This window comes from Oncorhynchus kisutch, linkage group LG12 (genome assembly GCF_002021735.2).
Source record: "Oncorhynchus kisutch isolate 150728-3 linkage group LG12, Okis_V2, whole genome shotgun sequence".
Lineage (NCBI taxonomy): Eukaryota > Metazoa > Chordata > Actinopteri > Salmoniformes > Salmonidae > Oncorhynchus > Oncorhynchus kisutch.
The window spans coordinates 35,947,748-35,966,626 of record NC_034185.2 but is presented as its reverse complement, the minus strand read 5'-3'; the positions used below and the strand labels follow the sequence as shown (position 1 = coordinate 35,966,626).

At 41.2% G+C, this 18,879-nt stretch overlaps 1 protein-coding gene across 2 annotated transcripts; it reads right to left on the bottom strand.

The window, feature by feature from the left end:
- Nucleotides 1–23: 23 nt before the first annotated feature.
- LOC109900939 (consortin) lies at nt 24–18,662 on the bottom strand. Of its 2 annotated transcripts, none has more exons than XM_020496852.2 (12): nt 18,387–18,662; nt 14,957–15,087; nt 14,618–14,812; nt 13,038–13,135; nt 9,660–9,690; nt 8,864–8,950; nt 8,623–8,737; nt 7,872–7,893; nt 7,660–7,750; nt 7,089–7,339; nt 2,841–2,985; nt 24–2,671 (listed from the first exon to the last, which is right to left on the bottom strand). In XM_020496852.2, the coding sequence occupies exons 3-12, from the start codon at nt 14,703–14,705 to the stop codon at nt 2,463–2,465; spliced, it is 1,137 nt and encodes a 378-aa protein (XP_020352441.1). In that variant the 5' UTR covers nt 14,706–14,812; nt 14,957–15,087; nt 18,387–18,662; the 3' UTR covers nt 24–2,462. The 2 variants fall into 2 exon arrangements, with proteins under 2 accessions (XP_020352441.1, XP_020352442.1); XM_020496853.2 differs by having other exon boundaries at nt 14,618–14,808; nt 18,387–18,615.
- Nucleotides 18,663–18,879: the final 217 nt, after the last annotated feature.

The window sequence follows — 18,879 nt, the reverse complement described above, 5'->3', positions numbered from 1 at the left end:
TCATGCCAATGTGAACAATGAAATAACATCTCTTACCAAGTTTATTTTATATCATTTATGTATAAAGAAAACAAGTAAACAAAAATACTGCAACATATAAACATGGATTGCATGATGCAACACAATTGCAAACAACATAGGCTGCTACAGTGACAATTAGAGGCAACATTCATTGACATTACTCAACCACAGCCATCTACAACTTATTTCAATCCATATATTGTCTTTTGCAAGTTTTAAATTGGCACAGTACCAGTAATCAAAGGTGTCAGCTAGAGAGAACTTGCAGGGATTTGTAGTTTTGCATGATGTCTACTTTGACTATAATGAGCATTTTCTAAACTGAGAGTAAATAGAGCCGAATATATTGATAAAAGTCACCTTGTCCGAGAGAGATTTACATGGTTATCAAAACGTCACACCAGGGTACGTCTACATGAAGCACAGCCCCTTATTTTAAGTTTCTCAAATTCCCTATTGGAAAAATGAATGTTAGAAAAACAATTGGAACCATTTCCCCATTTGACCGCTAGGTTTTATGGGTGTTATGACATCTCCACTGTGGGGCTCTATGTTCCCACATTAGCTGAGACTGCATTCAGGTAAACGCTGCAGATGTCACTTCAATATGAAATTACCTTTCAAATGATTTATATCACGCAAATCTGTAACGCTTCAGTGATACAGATTGAATAGCACTCTTGGAGAGCATATGGGAGGAAATACTACTTTTACCAGACACCAATGTCAGACAATGGATAGAAGATCATGCCCATTAGAGTAAGTAGTATGTCATTAGGGACATTCCAATGCCAAACTGTGACTTTCTGTCTTGATTTCATTCAAACACATTCACAGAACCAAGCACTAGGTTTAGAACAGGGTTCTCCAACTCTGGTCCTGGAAATCTACTGGGTGTGCAAAAAAAGTAGTAAGTAGTTGCAAAGTTGCTAAAAATGGCTAAAGTTATCTGTGATGAGATTCGAACATGCAACTGTTGGATTGCTAGATGTTTGAGTTACCTTCCCTGTGTTGCTAGACATTCGAGTTGCCCAGCCTCCCTCTCCACTTTCGTTTTTGCCTTAAGTAAACTTCCGTCTTAAGCAGCCATACTGAACGTAACATATTATACTAATTTGAGTGTCCCCGGATTTTTGTTTACTATGTTACGTCTAGTCTATGAGACCAGCCTGGACATACAGTAGATAAAAAGCAAACAAAGTTTATTCACCAAAGCAAGGAAATGGATTTGTATTGAATACATTAAAATAGACACATAGAATAAAAGACAAATGTATGGTTACAATACATAACAATATTGACCAGCACAAAAAAGTTAACATAAGTTCTTGAAATATTGGAGTAATCAGTACAGTACTGAATATCATGACTACATTTAAATGCATTGCTGTACGAACATTAAACCTTGTTCATATTGTCATACCAAGAGCCATACATACAGTATCTTTCATGCATGTTTGTATTGATATTACTCTGTTTTCAACAAATGACTTAACAATGTGCCAATTCCAGAGAGCCATTCTTCCCAAATGACTTTCATTTGCAGTGGTCAACAACCTTGCGTACCTTCAGAGGAATGTAAGAGCAATTCTAAACCCATGTCTCCGTGTACAGAAACAGCTGTAAAATGTACAACGTGTAGGCTACATTTGACAAGCCAATGAGTCGAGAAGACTTGTCATGAAAAACACAGAAATGTTGATAATAAAAAAAAGTGTCCTTTCAATCCCCAAAATGTCTGTTTTTTTATTGGCATACTGTACCCCAAATTTTACCACGAGGCTTTCAAATTCAGATAATCATCTTTACTGTTTATCTGAATTGTATCTGTTTTTCAGATAAACATCTTTACAAATTCAGATAAACCTATATTTTTTTTAATAAAAAAATCCAACTAGAATATACTTTACAATGCTATGTTTTGTTCCTGTGTTTTTGGGAGCTCTTTTGTGCTTTGTCCATCTTGAGGTTAAAAACTTCTGGTCAAAAACAAGAGGAGGCAGTGTTCCGGAAACAGTTTGGTCTGCATATGAAATGTCAGTAGTTCAAAATGTCTGCACCTGTGCCTCCTGTTAGATCAATGCTCACAAGCCCGTTCACTCTATTTCAGACCCTATCCCAGAACTTCAATTACCTTCTCTAATTCATACTGGGACTAGGGTCAAGTGCTCCCTCTTGTCTCAGTCTCAGAGCAGTTCATACAGTATAGTGAATCTATTCCCTGGCTTGGACTGTTTGGGGAGCCAGTGTCTGACTTCACCTAAAGCATTCTCTCCAACCAATAGTGTTACCAGTCTTACAGTATATTTTTGCTTGTCTTCCTCCTAGGGTTTCATAAGAGTCCCTAGACTGTAGCAGTAGGTGGGCTTCTGTATAAGTCCATATACTGCTGCAGCAGGCGACTGACTGTATGTCCTTACTGCTCCGGTAGACTGTGCTGACTATGAGCGTATGGACAGCCAGTGTCTGAGCCCGTCCAGGAAGTGTCGTACTTGGACCACGTAAAAGTCCACGTTGTGAGAGAAGTCGGTGCAGATACTACTGTAGGTGTCCACTAGGGTGCAGTACAGAGCAGTCCCGCCCAGACTGATCACCACGGTAACTAAGCACAACAACAGCAGGATCAAACAAGAGTCTCCACCCACCTCCTCTGCACAGATAAAAAAACACGTATTAATATGTTACTACTATCTTATTGTGTCTTTATTGAAGACACAGTGTAAGAACTTATGTATAGAGTGTATGCGTGTGTGTGTGTGCATGTGTGTGTGTGAGTGAGAGAGACAGAGAGAGAGATGGTTAATCAGGCTGATCCATACCTGGTTCCATGCCATCCTCTGGCTCGCTGAAGCGCACCTTGCGTTTGGAGTTCTGTTTGGCTGCATCGGGACCCTCTGGGGGCAGGCCATCTAACGACGCCCTTCTCCTTTTCAGAATGGACACCAGGCCATCTGGTGAGGAGCTCTGCAGGGGAACAGAGTGATGTGGATAAGTGAGAATTAGAAACAGTGTGCAGTGAATAGCTTAAACATTTCTGTCTCTATACAGTACACTACTTTTGACCAGAGCCTTGTGTAATTAAAAAAACAAAAATATGTTTTAAGTCAGAAGTAAGCATTGTTCTGAAGGCCAAAAAATAAAGGAAATTCACATGAGCACCACAATGCCTACTCCATCCATGCTCTACCAAGGTTTTCCAGCACACAGCTTTGACCTACTACAGTAGCTATGTTGGTCTATTGTGCTTCAAACAATGTGTATGCAGGTTGCTTAGGATTCAAAACTTCTAAAATAGCGGAGGAGCTGGATGTTCCAGTGGAACCAGAAGATAAACAAGTGCATAGTGGGGCTCGGCGCTCCGTCAACCAGCTGGCATACACATTTCAGGGAACATTAAGCAGTGTGTCCTTGGGATGTACCATAGGGGTGGAGCACATCTGAAGGATGAGGGTTGGTCTCTCCAGTCTCCACTGTACTCTTCTCTGTAGTAGCAAGACAGAGAAGGGTGCAATTGCGGCCCACAATTCGGGTTGTTCCTGCATGTGGGCATTCCTGCATCTGCAGGAACCTCTTTTTATACCTTTATTGGTACATTTTTAAGCTAGGACTCTGGTACACAGGTGGGACCGCTCCAGTACAGTAGGTGGCGGTAATACATCATAACGTTGGATGCCATCTGCCGATAAACCCCACAGAAGAAGAGGCGGGGGCACCAGTAGGGTTGTCACCCTGGAGAGCAAGGAGGGAGGCACGCCCTTCTCAAATCGAAGCAGTAAATCGCCCTGCTCTGTCATTTTGTTAACAACGCAGCATGGTGCATCGTCCAGAAACATACAACATCTCTTTTCCATAAAAATACATGTTTGAAATTCGAACTAGTTTCCATTGGGAAGGCAGATAAAAGCATTTTTAACAAAAGCAATCCCTTTTGCCTGGGAAAACACAGAATCCTAGTAATTACTACACATGCTTTAAATAGGTCACTTTTGTTTTTGAGCCAACTTCGCCGTTTGCTTTGAACATGGCACTTGGCTCACGTCCAGCAGGCAGCCTGGTTCCAAATCGAATGCAATCAACTTTCAGCCAATGCAAAACACGCCTACATTGGCACCCAGCCGGGATTAATCAAACCCCCAGAGGGTGGTAGTTACTAGGATTGTGTTCTCAAGCGAAAGGGATTGCTTTTGATAATAATGCTTTATCTGCCTTCCCAATGAAAATGAGTTAGAACATTTTAACATTTATTTTTATGGAAAATATTTGGATTTTGTTGCTGTGGTAACCCTTCAGATTCCATGGTGTTGACATTACCGCTTATGCTACGAACCCTGTCATGAACACATTATCTCGACACTATTTAAATAGACAGTCTGGTGATGAAAGGAAGCTTTTGCTGCTGTTAATTTACTCAGTAATGATTGAACACTTATTTATTTTGCTTGTTTGAAAGAATTGTCTAAATATAATGACAAGAAGAAAATTGTATTGACAGAGGGAGCGTACTGAATCAGTGCATAAGGTAAGGGCTGTAACGTTACATAGCTAAGCAAGACAGAATGACTATAGCGTATTGAGTAACGTTAGCTAACGTCAATGTTAAATGAGCAATGCCCATTGCATGTATTATCCATTAGCAGCGTGGCAGTTTCCCAAAGTTTGGTGTTGACTATGAACTTTACTTAGCTAGCTAGCTGTGCATTGTTTGTGGAAGAATGTGGGATAGCTACAGTGCATTCGGGAAGTATTCAGACCCCTTGACGACTTTATCCACATTTTGTTACATTACAGCCTTACTATAAAATTGATTAAATACACTTTTTTCCTCATCAGTCTACACACTATACCCCATAACGACAAAGCGAAAACATGTTTTTCCAATGTCTAAATTTTTTTTTTAAATACCTTATTTACATAAGTATTCAGACCCTTTGCTATGAGACTCGAAATTGAGCTCGGGTGCATCCTGTTTCCATGATGATCTGGAAAGGCAAACACCTGTCTATATATGGTCCCACAGTTGACAATGCATGTCAGAGCAAAAACCAAGCAATGGGGTCAAAGTGTCAAGGCCACTCCTCAGTAAAAAGGCACAAGACAGCCCGCTTGGAGTTTGCCAAAGGGCACCGAAAGGACTCTCAGACCATAAGAAACAAGATTGAACTTTTTGGCCTGAATGCCAAGCGTCACATCTGGAGGAAAGCTGGCACCATCCCTAATGTGAAGCATGGTGGTGGCAGCATCATGCTGTGGGGATGTTTTTTCAGCGGCAGGGACTGGGAGACTAGTCAGGATTGAGGCAAAGATGAACAGAGCAAAGTACAGAGAGATCCTTGATGAAAACCTGCTCCAGAGCACTCAGGACCTCAGACTGGGGCGAAGGTTTATGTTCCAACAGTACAACAACCCTAAGCACACAGCCAAGACAACGCAGGAGTGGCTTCGGGACAAGTCTCTGAATGTCCTCGAGTGGCCCAGCCAGAGCACGGACTTAAACCCGATCAAACATCTCTGGAGAGACCTGAAAATAGCTGTACAACAACACTCCCCATCCAACCTGATAGAGCTTGAGAGGATCTGCAGAGAAGAATGGGAGAAACTCCCCAAATACAGGTGTGCCAAGCTTGTAGTGTCATTCCCAATAAGACTGAATTCCCAATTAAGTCTGAATACTTATGCAAATGCCATATCTCCAGTATTTAAAAATATATATATTTGCAAATATTTCCAAAAAACTGTTTTTGCTTTATCATTATGGGTTATTGTGTGTAGATCCATTATAGAATAAGGCTGTGATTTCAAGGGGGGGGACTGAATACTTTCCGAATGCACTGTTTATTGTCAATACTGTGTCGCTGACAATATACATTGAATGCATGATCCATCCATACAGCTAATATTACAGTTACAGCCTTGTTGGCTTGTAGCTAGCTAACGTTACTGGCAAACTTTAGTTGGCTAGCTAACTGGTAATTATGCAGTCAGTGATGTTCGCCATCTTATTCGTGCTTATTTCACACAAGTGTCAAGTCAAAGGCCAACAGTTTACACAGATGACTTCAGCCATGTGAAAAACCTTCCAAAGCAAAATATAGCTTCCTTTGCTTGTAGCTTGCCTCTCATCCAACTGGTGACATTGTGTCATTGGCTTAGATATGATGGTAGGGAGATTTGAATTTAACATTGAGCTTCAACTAGTGCATATACTATTGTGGGGGCCAAAATAATGCACCGTATAGGCAATAGGGAGCAATTTTAGACACCCTTAGAATGTATCTAGAGGTGAAACAAGTGCATGTTTGCACAACAAACAAACAGCTCAGCGGAGTCATACACTATTGCACTGAAATTAGGTCATTGATAACACTGGCAGTGTCATCCACGTCTATAATATATAGGTAGGTCAGTTATATGGGGTCAATATGCGGAGATCAATAACAACACAGGATAATGCCTCAGGCAACAGATCTATTGTCAACCCAAGAGTGCTAGTATATCATATTAGGTTGTCTCTAGTGTCTAGTCTGACTTGTGTGGTTTCAGCAGTCACTACTAGACAAAACTGGGTTCAAATACTAGCCGGGCATGCCCAAGAAGGAGCATAATTGCTCAACAAAGCCCTCCTAAACGTCATTGTCTGAACCATGTCTGACCTATTTTTCAGGATTTGTATGTGAACTACTTGTTCCAAATCTGTTGTGGCTCTTTAGTGGCATCATAGCCTCTGTGTCCTGTCCTCAAACCTTCCACCCATGGCCACATCCCCGTAGTGTGGCTCAGCACATGGAATTAAGTATCGAGCTCACAGGCAATTCACTAGTTACAGACCCAGCTCCTTTGCCAATACATTTCTGTGCTCCCTTGAGCCTGTCCAAGGCTCTCATTCCAAAATGTGTGTCCTCTACCAAACAAGACAGAGGGAGAGACAGCGATAGAGAGATCTAGACACACAAGACGAGAAAGAAACAGAGAGAGAGAGAGAAAGATAAAGAGACAAAAAAGACAGAGAAAAGAGAGAGATAAACATGAGGCTGTCACAGTCACAGTGTATTCTCACAGTGTATTCTCACCTCCTCCACATGAGAGAGTTTGACCAGGTCTTTGGCTGAGGCTTGGGGAACCCCCGCTGGCCACTCCACCACCTGCACCTCCTCTTCTGGACTCTCCTCAAACACCTCTTCATCCACCTCCTGCCCTTCCGCCTCCATCTCGTCCACTCCTCCCTCCTCCACTACTCCTCCCTCCTCCTCCTCAGCCATGGCAGAGTCAGCTCCTGTTGACGTGGTCTGCTCACCATGTCTTACAGGGTTGCTGCCTCTGACTGCAGAGACAAGAGAAGTGTTGCTTACAATACTAGGCCTACTACTAATCACCTGGCTTCAGCATATAGAGCCCATAAGCACTTATTATAGATACTGACACAGTCACACACACACTTATAGCTGAGGTAGTATGGGAGCATCATCTGGTATCAGATTCCATATTATGAGCCCTTATAGATTAGAACCCGATCTACACTCTGGGGCTTTCCAGTGAACAAAGAGGATGATATCATCTCCCTCCTATACACATCTCTAGGCTAAGTGGCCATTCTATAATATTGATTTAGGGATTCATCTGATGGTGGGTTTTGTTGTTTACCTTTTCCATGGTGGGATGGTGATTCTCTCTCATTCCTCTCACAATGCTCCTTGGTGTTGTGGTTGTCTTTCAACACTGTGTCTGCCATGCTCTAGAAAAAAAACGCCAGCTTTGTCATAAATGTCGCTCATGTCACAAAACACACTAATCTTCTCTTAAAGTATGGACTAAGAAACGTCATCAAAAGGAGGGTGTGTAGTGCATTTTCTTACCTTTCCCGCACTAAGCATTGGCCTATTACGGAGAGACCGAGAGAAAGACAGACCGCGAGAGGGAGAGGAAGAGAGAGCGATAGCAATAAATAGAGCGAGAGGGAGAGAGAGAGAGAAGAGGTCTGACTGGGTAAGCTGATGTTTAGAAGCCACTTGATTTAATTAATGTAAAGCTAGAATGACCGGAGGCCACTACAGTGACTGAGCATCTGGTATCCAGCTGAATCAATCTCCATCAAACCGCCACAAGCTACTAACATACCAAGAGGCATGGGTGGGGTTCTGTGACTTGCATGAAAACATATGAGTCTATAGCTTAGTAGAGTAAGTAAAGAGAAATATTTGAAAATCAAAGGAGTGTTATTTAATTAAGGGGTGGTTCATGTCTAGACAAGAACCACTAGCGTGCGATGGTATGTTCAAAGTTCAAACATAGGGTGGAATCTGACATATCAACCAAATGACTAGCTAATAAACAGTTCATTATAAAGCATTCATGAATGAAAATATGCATTTAAATGAAGACAGTGTTTACTGATCCCCCTCTGGAGCGGTAATATTGTAGGTGGTGACAGAATGTGACAAACTAAACTATCTAGACATGCTTTGCTTTCCCTTCTACTGCAGCAAGCAGTACTGCTACAAGTTATTGTCTAAGTCAATGTTTTGTGCATGTCGTCTCAGTTATAGTTATAGTATAAAATTGTGCTAGATCAGCACCCATGTTATGGTCCACCAGTATCTCTCTCACCTCTGGTGCGTCCTGCAGATCTGGCTCAGTATTTCTATGTGTTCCTGTCCAATGCGGTTGGTTTCACCTGGTGAGGCGCTCTCCGCTGCTCTGTTACACTTTCTACACTGGCTCTCTGGAAGCACACAGAACACACACACACAGAGTGGAATTCAAAGAATAACAGAGTTATATTTTGTCAGTCGAGTTCAGGTGAGTCTACGGTAGTGACAGAGCAGTTGTGTAGAGAAGAGTGCAGTACCCCAGTCTTCCTGCAGGGCAGTGAGGTTAGACAGGAGGCGCTCATGATATAGCCTCTCCAGCTGCAGGAACTGCACTGCCCACTGATCTTATAACCATCAGCAGTTAAGGAAAGAGAACACTACAAGAGCCCATAACACCTATCCCTGAAGCTGTCAACTCTGGGATTCAAAAGACAGGATCATACTAACAAACGTCAGACAAATATATACAGCATCTGATGTTGAGCTGGTGCTTGTGTGCGAAAACCAAGAATTCAGAAAATGTATGACGCTATAAATAAATCTTGGAATTTTAAAGCTATTCCAGAGTATGTTCTCCTGCAGTTGACTCTGTGTGTGTGTGTGTGTAAATTATTACTTTCTTAGGCAAAACCTCTCGTGTAAGAGATTCTTATCTCAATGGGAATGAATTGGATTACTACCAGTAGAACATATTTCCCTCATCAACAACCCCCATCTTCCACACCCAGTATTTACCAAAATCAAGGGAAATCCTGCAGGGAAATCAACCAATGAACCAACAGAACAAGTCAAATAGTAACGAAATTTTAACCCGCCTATAGAAACTACAAAACTAAAAGTTAATATTCCGTTCTGCCCAGCACACATGGAAACACTTACCCCACCACTGCAGAAATATCATGTCCCTTTCCTTTTTCAAATGAAACAAGAGTGTCATCCTAAATCAGTCATCAAAGTCCCTGAAGCGTCAAAATAAAAAAAACTGCTATTTAACTGCTGTTCAGATCTGACGGAGTGGAAATAAATATTGGCAATAAGCAATGGCAAGGATACATTCCTCTTCCAGGGAGTAGGCCTCCGCTATCTGTTAAGAAAGAGAGAGTGAGAGAAAAAAAAATCATTACACACTGACCTTCTTATTCTGTCACTTAGCTCACTTGCTCAGAATCAGACTTCAGTACAGTATGTCAGATACTCTATTTAACCGACCTGAAAATAAATCAACTTGAAAGATTCATTTCAAGTAATCAATGTAATTGAACTAGAAACGTTTTATCCTAAAGAAAACTATTATTTTACTGTTGGCTATTGCATGGAAGGAAAATGTTTACCCCCGCGACAACTCAGTTTAGAACTAAGTGAAACCAATAAAGCCTTCTACATCCTTCAGCTGCTCAACTGAACTGTCAGACTAGATATCCTCCTGCTTGGTAATGAACTGATCTTAACAGCTATTGACGGCTACCGAAAACTAAAACAGTGCGACTTCCAACACATCTTGTATCTAAGCCAAGTCACTCGATGAACTTGAATATGGCTCAAGTTTTAACCTCAAGGATGAAACAATGCCATGAGATAACCTTAGACCACTTTCATGTTGCTCTGAAAGACTATATGAAGTCACTGTAGAGAAGGGATGGGCAACTTTGATTGGGGTCGGGTCCCCCCCCAAAACAGGGCTGCAGTGGCTTGCGGGTCTGCGTACCCACCATACCCATCCACACATGCAGTCAAAGCTGGCCCTAGCATTTTGGGGGCCCTAGCTTACATTTTGTTGCGGGCAAAACATTTTAGCACCCCCCCCCCCCCCCCCCCCCCCCCCCCCCTCTTGACAGCGGTGAGAAGAAAAGTCAGTTTAACACTTTTTCCCCTGCAACTCCACACATTTTGCCATGGGGTGTAGAGAAAAGGTTGTACTTTCAAAGCTAGTTTGCTTCAATTCTACAAATTTGCCATGGGCCGGAGAGAAGAAGATCTTACCATTTTATAACAAATTTCATGCAATTCTACTCATTTTGCCATGGAGCATAAAGAAAATGTTTGTTTTTAAAGTACATTTCCTGCAATTCTACACATTTTGCCATAGGGTGGAGAGAAAATGCTTGCTGCTTTTTAAAATATTTTATCTGAGTGAGAGTGACTAACAAAATCAATAAGGGCCCCTCGGTCGGTTTAGATAGATTGGTAAGTTATTCTAGCCAGCTAAAACATTTTAGCTGACATGGGCTCCTTGAGTGACTCAGTGAATGACATAACAAGTGAAAAACTCCTGATGCACGACCAAATTTCTAAATTGCACCTTGCGTATTCTACTATTCTAACTCAACAGTACGTTGATACCGCGACTGAGTTCCCATTTTGGGGGGGGGGGGGGGAAATTGATTTGCGGGCCTACGAAAGGGGGTTTGAGTTATGTACGGTAGGTTTTAAAGTGCTGAGATAATGTAAATGTAATAGCGATGGTATTGCATTAATTAAATAGTTTCACAAGCAGATATTCTCGGTTTTAAATCCAAGAGAGCGAGAGCACAGATACTGTATATCAAAGCCTAAGATCACATTATACAGACAGACATACCAGGAGAAACATTTGACCTTGGACAATGACCTTTATGGCATAAAGTCTTAATGCAAGAACGTATACGTGGTCCCTTGTGGCTCAGTTGGTGAAGCATGGTGCTTGCAAGGCCAGGGTTTGGGGTTAGATTTCCACGGGGGACCACTTTTAAAAAGTATGAAAATGTATGCACTCACTGCTGTAAGTCACTCTGGATAAGAGAGTGTCTGCTAAATGCCTAAAATATAAATGTAAAATGTTATAGCCTAGATTAGCGTATTACCCTGAGCTTTTCATGTTTATATGCACTGTTAGGGGCCTGTTAGTTGTTTATCACCCCCTAGTGACAGATTAAGTGCAGCAGTATAATAATTCACCTGTTTGTGTCATGTGACAGGAAGCCGTTTCAGAAGGGAAGCAACGTGTATGAATGTGAAAGTGTGACAGAGTAGTTACAATCCTTCAACATCCTTTGTATTAGCTTTGTAAGGCGCAATGCCTGTAAGTACATTGTTTATTAACACAAGATAAAATGTTTATCACATGTAATGTTCATGTTTCTGTAAAAGGTTAAGAATTGAGTTAGCTACTTTGCATTAGCTTCAGTACTATTTCTCGAAAGGGACACCTAGCGTAGCAATATCAAGCATACAGTTTTATTCTAGTAACTTTTATATTTGACTTATTCCTTATTTTGCACATTTAGTGCAGTTGTTGTGTAAAATATGTACTTTTGGGTTTGTTGCAGTTTCACACTGATTAAAGTAAACTTCCAAAACGGCACCCTGCTTCTCACGGAGTTATTTGAATGAGTGTTTAGCTAATTGGATAGCAGGATAAGGGCTAATGTACATTTAGGAAGTCCAGTATGTTCACACATGACTGTGTATTGTTAATTTTGAACTTCACTCCCCTGTCCGTGTATAGAATAAATGAATGAATTAGTAAATTATTTAATGAAATAGTAGTCAGGAAGGATAGAACTATGACAAAAGATGGGACTCGGATGTAATGTGGCGAATAACGAGCTGTTTTACCTCAGATTCACTTCTACCATGACGCACAACAGAACTCAAACAACTGTGTCAGACAACTCTTCCTGTCCCTTTCTCAACTCTCTAGACTCCACACGGTGTAGAGCGAACACAAACCAAAGAGGCAGACTGAATCTCTTCAAATGTCAATGCATGTTTACCAGGATTTTATGTTTTTTTTTTGTACAGCTCTAATTCTCCATGTATGGGCATCTATTTTGTCCACATAACTGAAATGTAATCTCGTGGCGTACTTCTTGGCCAGTTATTCTTTCAATGCTCCACTGATTGTACCAGTTTGATCACAGAGCAACCCTTTCTTCTGTATCAGTGTATCAGACCCGTCCCAAAGGGCAACCAATTCCCTGCCTATTTAGAGCACTACTGTTGACCAGGGCCCAAAAGTAGTGCAATATGTAGGGAATAGGGTGCCATTTGGGACGCAACCTCAGTGTATCAGTGGGGCCTGTCTTTTTCTCTGGGAGTGTAAATCATAGCTGGCTCTTTGTTCCATGATGACCGGAACGGGCAAAGATAAAACAACAACTGCAAGGCTATTACAGTACATTGAGGGCCAAAGCAAGTGTTCTTCCTGAATAGGATTGTAACAAGTGTATAGAGTACAGTACATGATCATTGTAATCACGGTTACATCTTAAAGCTGGATTTACTCCCTACAAATAAAAAGAAGACAAGGGAAAAGCAAGATGTTTCAGTGGCAAAACACATGTGACAGATGAGGATGAGATTTACTGTGCAAAACACAGTACAACCCACAGGACCAAACCACAGAGGAAAAGAACACAGAGGATTTGTGCTGGTGATGGTGAAAACACACACCTGGTGTAGAGTCTGTGGCAGCAGTGTGTGGTCACTGTGTTCTCCCAAAGACTGTAGTGAGGCTAGCAGGTCAGGGCTGGGGCCTGGGGGGGCACTTCCTGAAAACACACAATGTCAAGTGTAATAGACAGTTGATGAATAGGCATGTTTAATGAGACATTTTAAGGTTACTCTTAAAAGGTTTTGTCATGGCAGCCATAGAGAGTGCTTGTCTTTTGAAACAGCTTGGCGTAGGTGACATATGCAAATCTACAGAGTAAATAAGTATAATGTACACTAGTGATACACGGGTTGACTCGTAACCCGCAGTCCCGGCGGGTTTAGGGTCATTAAATAGTGTGTAGCTGGAGGGAGGGTGGGTGGCCTGCAGGTTGAATAAAGAGAAAAAATACATTTATGGATTTTTTAAAAGTTATCATTATTGTGCAATTTATATCTATAGACTACACTGAGTGTTTTCTTTCATTATTTTAGGCTATCTGGTATTAGTGTAAAAGCCTCAACTTTAGGGCTTAACTGTAGCCTACGCGCCAAATAGTTTACACAACCAATCGCCAAATAACGTCAATCCGCCGAGGCAAAAAAGGACAGTGTCTAAGTTTTATTTAACAAGACTAAAGCTGCGAAATGATAGTTGAAAAGAAAGAGAACGAAGGGCCATTAAAGCAATGTTTGGAAAATATTTGGTGAAGTGGTAAAAGAATGATAGCAGTGCCCGCTGTGTTGTGTGTGTTGATTGCGAGACGCTTTACAAACTCGCCAGTCACAGAACGGGACATCAAATAGGCATGTAAAGGAAACTGTAGCCAACTGTTTAGATGGGTTAAATGGAAACTGATATCTGGACACTGGCTGTAGGTCTATAACCTCTCATATAGCCTTCCTAATAAATCCTGCAGAATTAAGCATTTTTGCAGTAAAAGTATACACCAAATGTTGGCAAATTCTGGATTTAGGAACAGGAGTGGCGAAATATGATTTATTTACTTCTGCATCTTGAGCGAATGCAATGCCAAGTTAGATACCATATAGAGGTTCTGTCGTCATTATAAAAGCTGATAATATTTCAAGCACTTCGAAGCCGAAGTGAAATATTTTCAGGTCAAACTGATGTCTTTTGGACAGAAATTCTTTCCCATTTGTTTTTTTTGCGTTCTTGTATTTTCTCCCCAGTCCCTAAAAGTTGAGCAAGAGTATATTTTGTATTTTAGGGCAACATATAATGACATACGAGAAGCTACATGTATCTAATTATAGACAAGTTGACTAACAAATAGCCAACCAAAATGTCAGAAATTATAATCAGAAACGTATCTAAATCAGGCAACAAAAAAAATCATGCACCCCCCTGTCAAAAAATAATGATGCTGTCTTTGACTGTAGCCTAACGCATTTTCTATATTTTCGGGTTAGGTGCATACCTCCTATTTTCACTTTATCACATAGTCCGGCGGTTGAAAAAAGGTTATTAGCAATTGCGGGCAGGTGCGCGAGAAAAAAAAACTGCTGACCCGGGCATCGCTAATGTACACTTAAACTACTGTATGAGATCTGTACTGTGTGATGAGTGCTGTAGGCACCTGAGGCAGTCTCTGTGTTGTTTGCCTCCTCTCTCTGAGTCTTCTCAGTGTCTGGGTCTCTGGGGGGGCTGGTGCTCTTGTTGCCCATCCTCTCCCTCACAATGTTGTTCTCCACCAACTCACTGGTTCCCAAGAGGTGGGTAGGGCCCACAGGAGGGAGGTGGCTGGCTGCCACTTACTAGGACTGGATTCTGTCTAGAAACATGGATTTGGTTTAGGCTACTCTATGGGTCACAGAAAACTCTAAAAATCTTTAGGTTAGCGTCCAGGTTGTTGTAGTTGGAAGAGTATAAGTAGAAGGTTGTGTCATCAATGTAGATATACAGTCTATTATTCCACCTCAATCTCCTTGTTTTTATGGTCTCCCTGTGTTCTGGCCTCCTTGTTTGGAGTTGTTTGGGGCTCTCACTAGGTCCTTGAAATCCCTCTAGCAGGTCACCACAAAGCTTTTTCCTCTCCTCTTCAATACCCTGTTGGATTTAAACAGATTTGATAGTGTTAGCATCAGCGTGTCATTCTCAGCTTTGAGTTAGTGAGGAAACTGAATGTGCAGAAGAGTGGGAGTGAAATGCTAGTTATTTTTGCTGAGTTAATCTTTTCAGAGAGAACTCTTTGTGTTACAACCAGGACTTGCCTTCAGGCACAGAGAAGCTGTTACATCAGCCAGGCTGATTTTGAGAAACTTAAAATAACATATTTGTCTATTAGAAACCATAATGGCCATGTTACATCATCAACACATGGGGCTGCACCCAGCGAGAGAGAGAGAAAGAGATGTACAATGCATTCGGAAAGTATTCAGACCACTTCCCTTTTTCCTCATGTTGTTACATTACAGCCTTATTCTTAAATTTATTTTGATTTTTTTATCCTCATCAATCTACACACAATGATTAAGCGAAAACAGGTTTTTTGATTTTTCTTTTGCAAAAATCTGAAATAGCTTTTTGAGAAGTATTCAGCCGCTTTGTTATGAGACTCAAAATTGAGCTCAGGTGCATCCTGTTTTCATCGATAATCCTTGAGATGTTTCTACAACTTGATTAGAGTCCACCTCTGGTCAATTTGGAAAGGTCCAACAGTGCATGTCAGAGCAAAAACCAAGCCATGAGGTTGAAGTAATTGTCTATAGAGCTTCGAGACAGGATTGTGTCGAGGCACAGATCTGGGGAAGGGTACCAAAAAATGTCTGCAGCATTGAAGGTCCCCAAGAACACAGTGGCCTTCCTAGAGCTGGCCGCCCGGCCAAACTGAGCAATCGGGAAAGAAGGGCCTTGGTCAGGGAGTTGACCAAGAACCCAGTAGTCACTCTGACAGAGCTTCAGAGATCCTCTGTGGAGATGGGAGAACATTCCAGAAGGACAACCATCTCTGCGGCACTCCACCAATCAGTCCTTTATGGTAGAGTGGCCAGACAGAAGCCACTCCTCAGTAAAAGGCACATGACAGCACGCTTGGAGTTTTCTTAAAAGGTACCTAAAGGACTCTCAGACCACAAGAAACAAGATTCTTTAATCTGATGAAGCCAAGATTAAACTCTTTGGCCTGAATGCCAAGAGTTACGTCTTGAGGAAACCTGGCACCATCCCTTCGGTGAAGCATGGTGGTGGCAGCATCATGCTGTGGGGATGTTTTTCAGTGGCAGGGACTGGGAGACTAGTCAGTATCAAGGGAAAAATGAACGACGCAAAAGTACAGAGAGATCCTTGATCAAAACCTGCTCCAGAGCGCTCAGTTCACCTTCCAACAGGACAACGACCCTAAGTACACAGCCAAGACAACGCAGGAATGGCTTCAGGAAAAGTCTATGAATGTCCTTGAGTGGCCCAGCCAGAGCCCGGACTTGAACCCAATCTAACATCTCTGGAGAGACCTGAAAATAGCTGTGCAGTGACACTCCCCATCCAACCTGACAGAGCTTAAGAGGATTTGCAGAGAAGAATGGGAGAAACTCCCCAAATACAGCTGTGCCAAGCTTGTAGCGGCATACCCAAGAAAACTCGAGGCTGTAATCACTGCCAAAGGTGCTTCAATAAAGTACTGAGTAAAGGGTCTGACTACTTATGTAAATATTTAAATAGTATGTAAATATTTAAATATTATGTAAATATGTTTTACAGAAAAACCTGTTTTTGCTTTGTCATTATGGTGTATTGTGTGTAGATTGTTGAGGGGGGGAAAAAACAATTTAATACATTTTAGATTAAGGCTGTAACGTAACAAAATGTGGAAAAAGTCAAGGGATCTGAATATTTTCCGAATGCACTGTATATATGCCGAATTCCATAGTAATTTATGGGCAATTCCACAGTAAGAGAATGAGGCCAGAAGCCATTGATTGCAAAGTTAAACAAATCATACAACTCTATGCACAAGGACTGCTTTTAACAATTTCCACAGAACATTTTACAAAAACACATTTGCTCAAAGAACAGTGCAGTAAAGTTTGGTATCAGAACGATGGTCAAATCTCCCTCTCTTTTTTATGTAACCACATTTTCCAAAAACTCTTATATATCTACTCTGAATTATGATTCAAAGACGTCTGCAGAAAGAATGGGGTGTCAGCTACGATTTGACTCCTAGAGTTTGAAAAAAATCTATTTGGGTTATTTAACGACAGTAATCGAAGTGGATTAACACCCAGTAGAATGATGGTAACAGAATGACATCATGGGTCCCTGTTCTGTACTATACAGAAATGCATAATTATGTCATTCTGTTCATGGTGATGTATAGGTAAACAAAGGTAGAGAAATGTAATATCCTCCTTTGCATGTTTGGGTATTATTCTAAACACTGGTTATTATTCTAATATACATAGCCTACACTTAAGCATAAATGAATGACCAGAGAGTATGGATGGAATGCACAGAGTGGGAGTTTGGAACATGTCAAGAGGTGCCATGTTCACAGTCATGTGGATGTGAGGGGGTTTAGAACATAGAACTAGAAAGAGGAGTGTGACTCATATGCATCAGGTCTAATGTGTAGTACGCCACTCTTACATAGATTGAAGGTGACAAAATTCACAGATTTTGAATAACCATCCATGTTTGCATCCTCCAACCAGTAACCGATAAACTATAGTTATACACTGGTAGCAGAATTAACCTATAAAAAAAAAAACATACCCACAGGACACTTCAAAGGGTGTCTGTCTGTCTTTTGGGTTTTGAAGTCCCTCAGTCGAGCACCTGGTTCCCTTTTTGTTCAAACTGGGCTGAAGCAAGTTCAGGTCAAATTTCTTACCAGAATAATTAACCTTTTTAGTATAGAGTAGTATGTTTGGTTTTATACGCATACTTTGATCTCTTTCGTATGGCCATGTGTATTTTTATTTGATAAACGTTTACATCTCATTGCATTTACTTATGCTGCGAACCAATAGTGAAGAATTTATGCTGCAGCTGATGCTCCCTACTGTGCCTATCCAGTCAGTGGCACTCAAGTGAGTCCAAGCCAAAACAAACATTTCATGTTGATTCAATTCATTGGAATACTGTAGCACATTATCAACGCAGTTTACACAGTAATAAACCGGCTACATGCGCTACAATTCACAGTATACATTTTCTTACGCAAATTTGAAGAGCAACTATTTCATCCTTTTCTATTGAATAAACGAAGCGAAATCAAGAAGCCATTCATGCGATATTTAAGCTATAGCTATATACGCAAAAATTATGTCATTATAATCATATTCGAAGACGCTAACCGTAGGTAAAAACGGCGGTACCCATCATCACGCGGATGTAACCATACTCACACATGCAAGATACTGTCCCGATGTAAGCAAAGAAAGGTTCGTGGTTGACAATCAGCTGAACGGTCATCCAGCTCAATCCATATCCCTTTTATTCTGAACACGATGTTCTAAAATGCACTTGATATACAACCTTGAGTGTCACCATCTCTGCGGATCCATGGTTGTTTATGATCTAATCCGGGCATTTTCTGCCTTCGTCCAAAACTCATTGCGAAATATATCATTTTATGGTACAACAGAGGCAAGGGGGCCATCTTCTGGCAGCTGGTTGATGTCTCAACTTCCACACAGAGGTGGCCTGTAATTTACAGGGCTGGCACGTCAGTGTTCACATTTGGTTAAAATTGTTTCTCGATTTCGTTTAATAGCATCCCACTGGGCACAGACGTCATTTTAACGTCTAGTTTTAATGTATAATTGGTATATTTGTCAACTAGCGTGAATTCAACGTGAAATCAACAAAAACATGTCACCATGTCATTGGAGTTAGGTA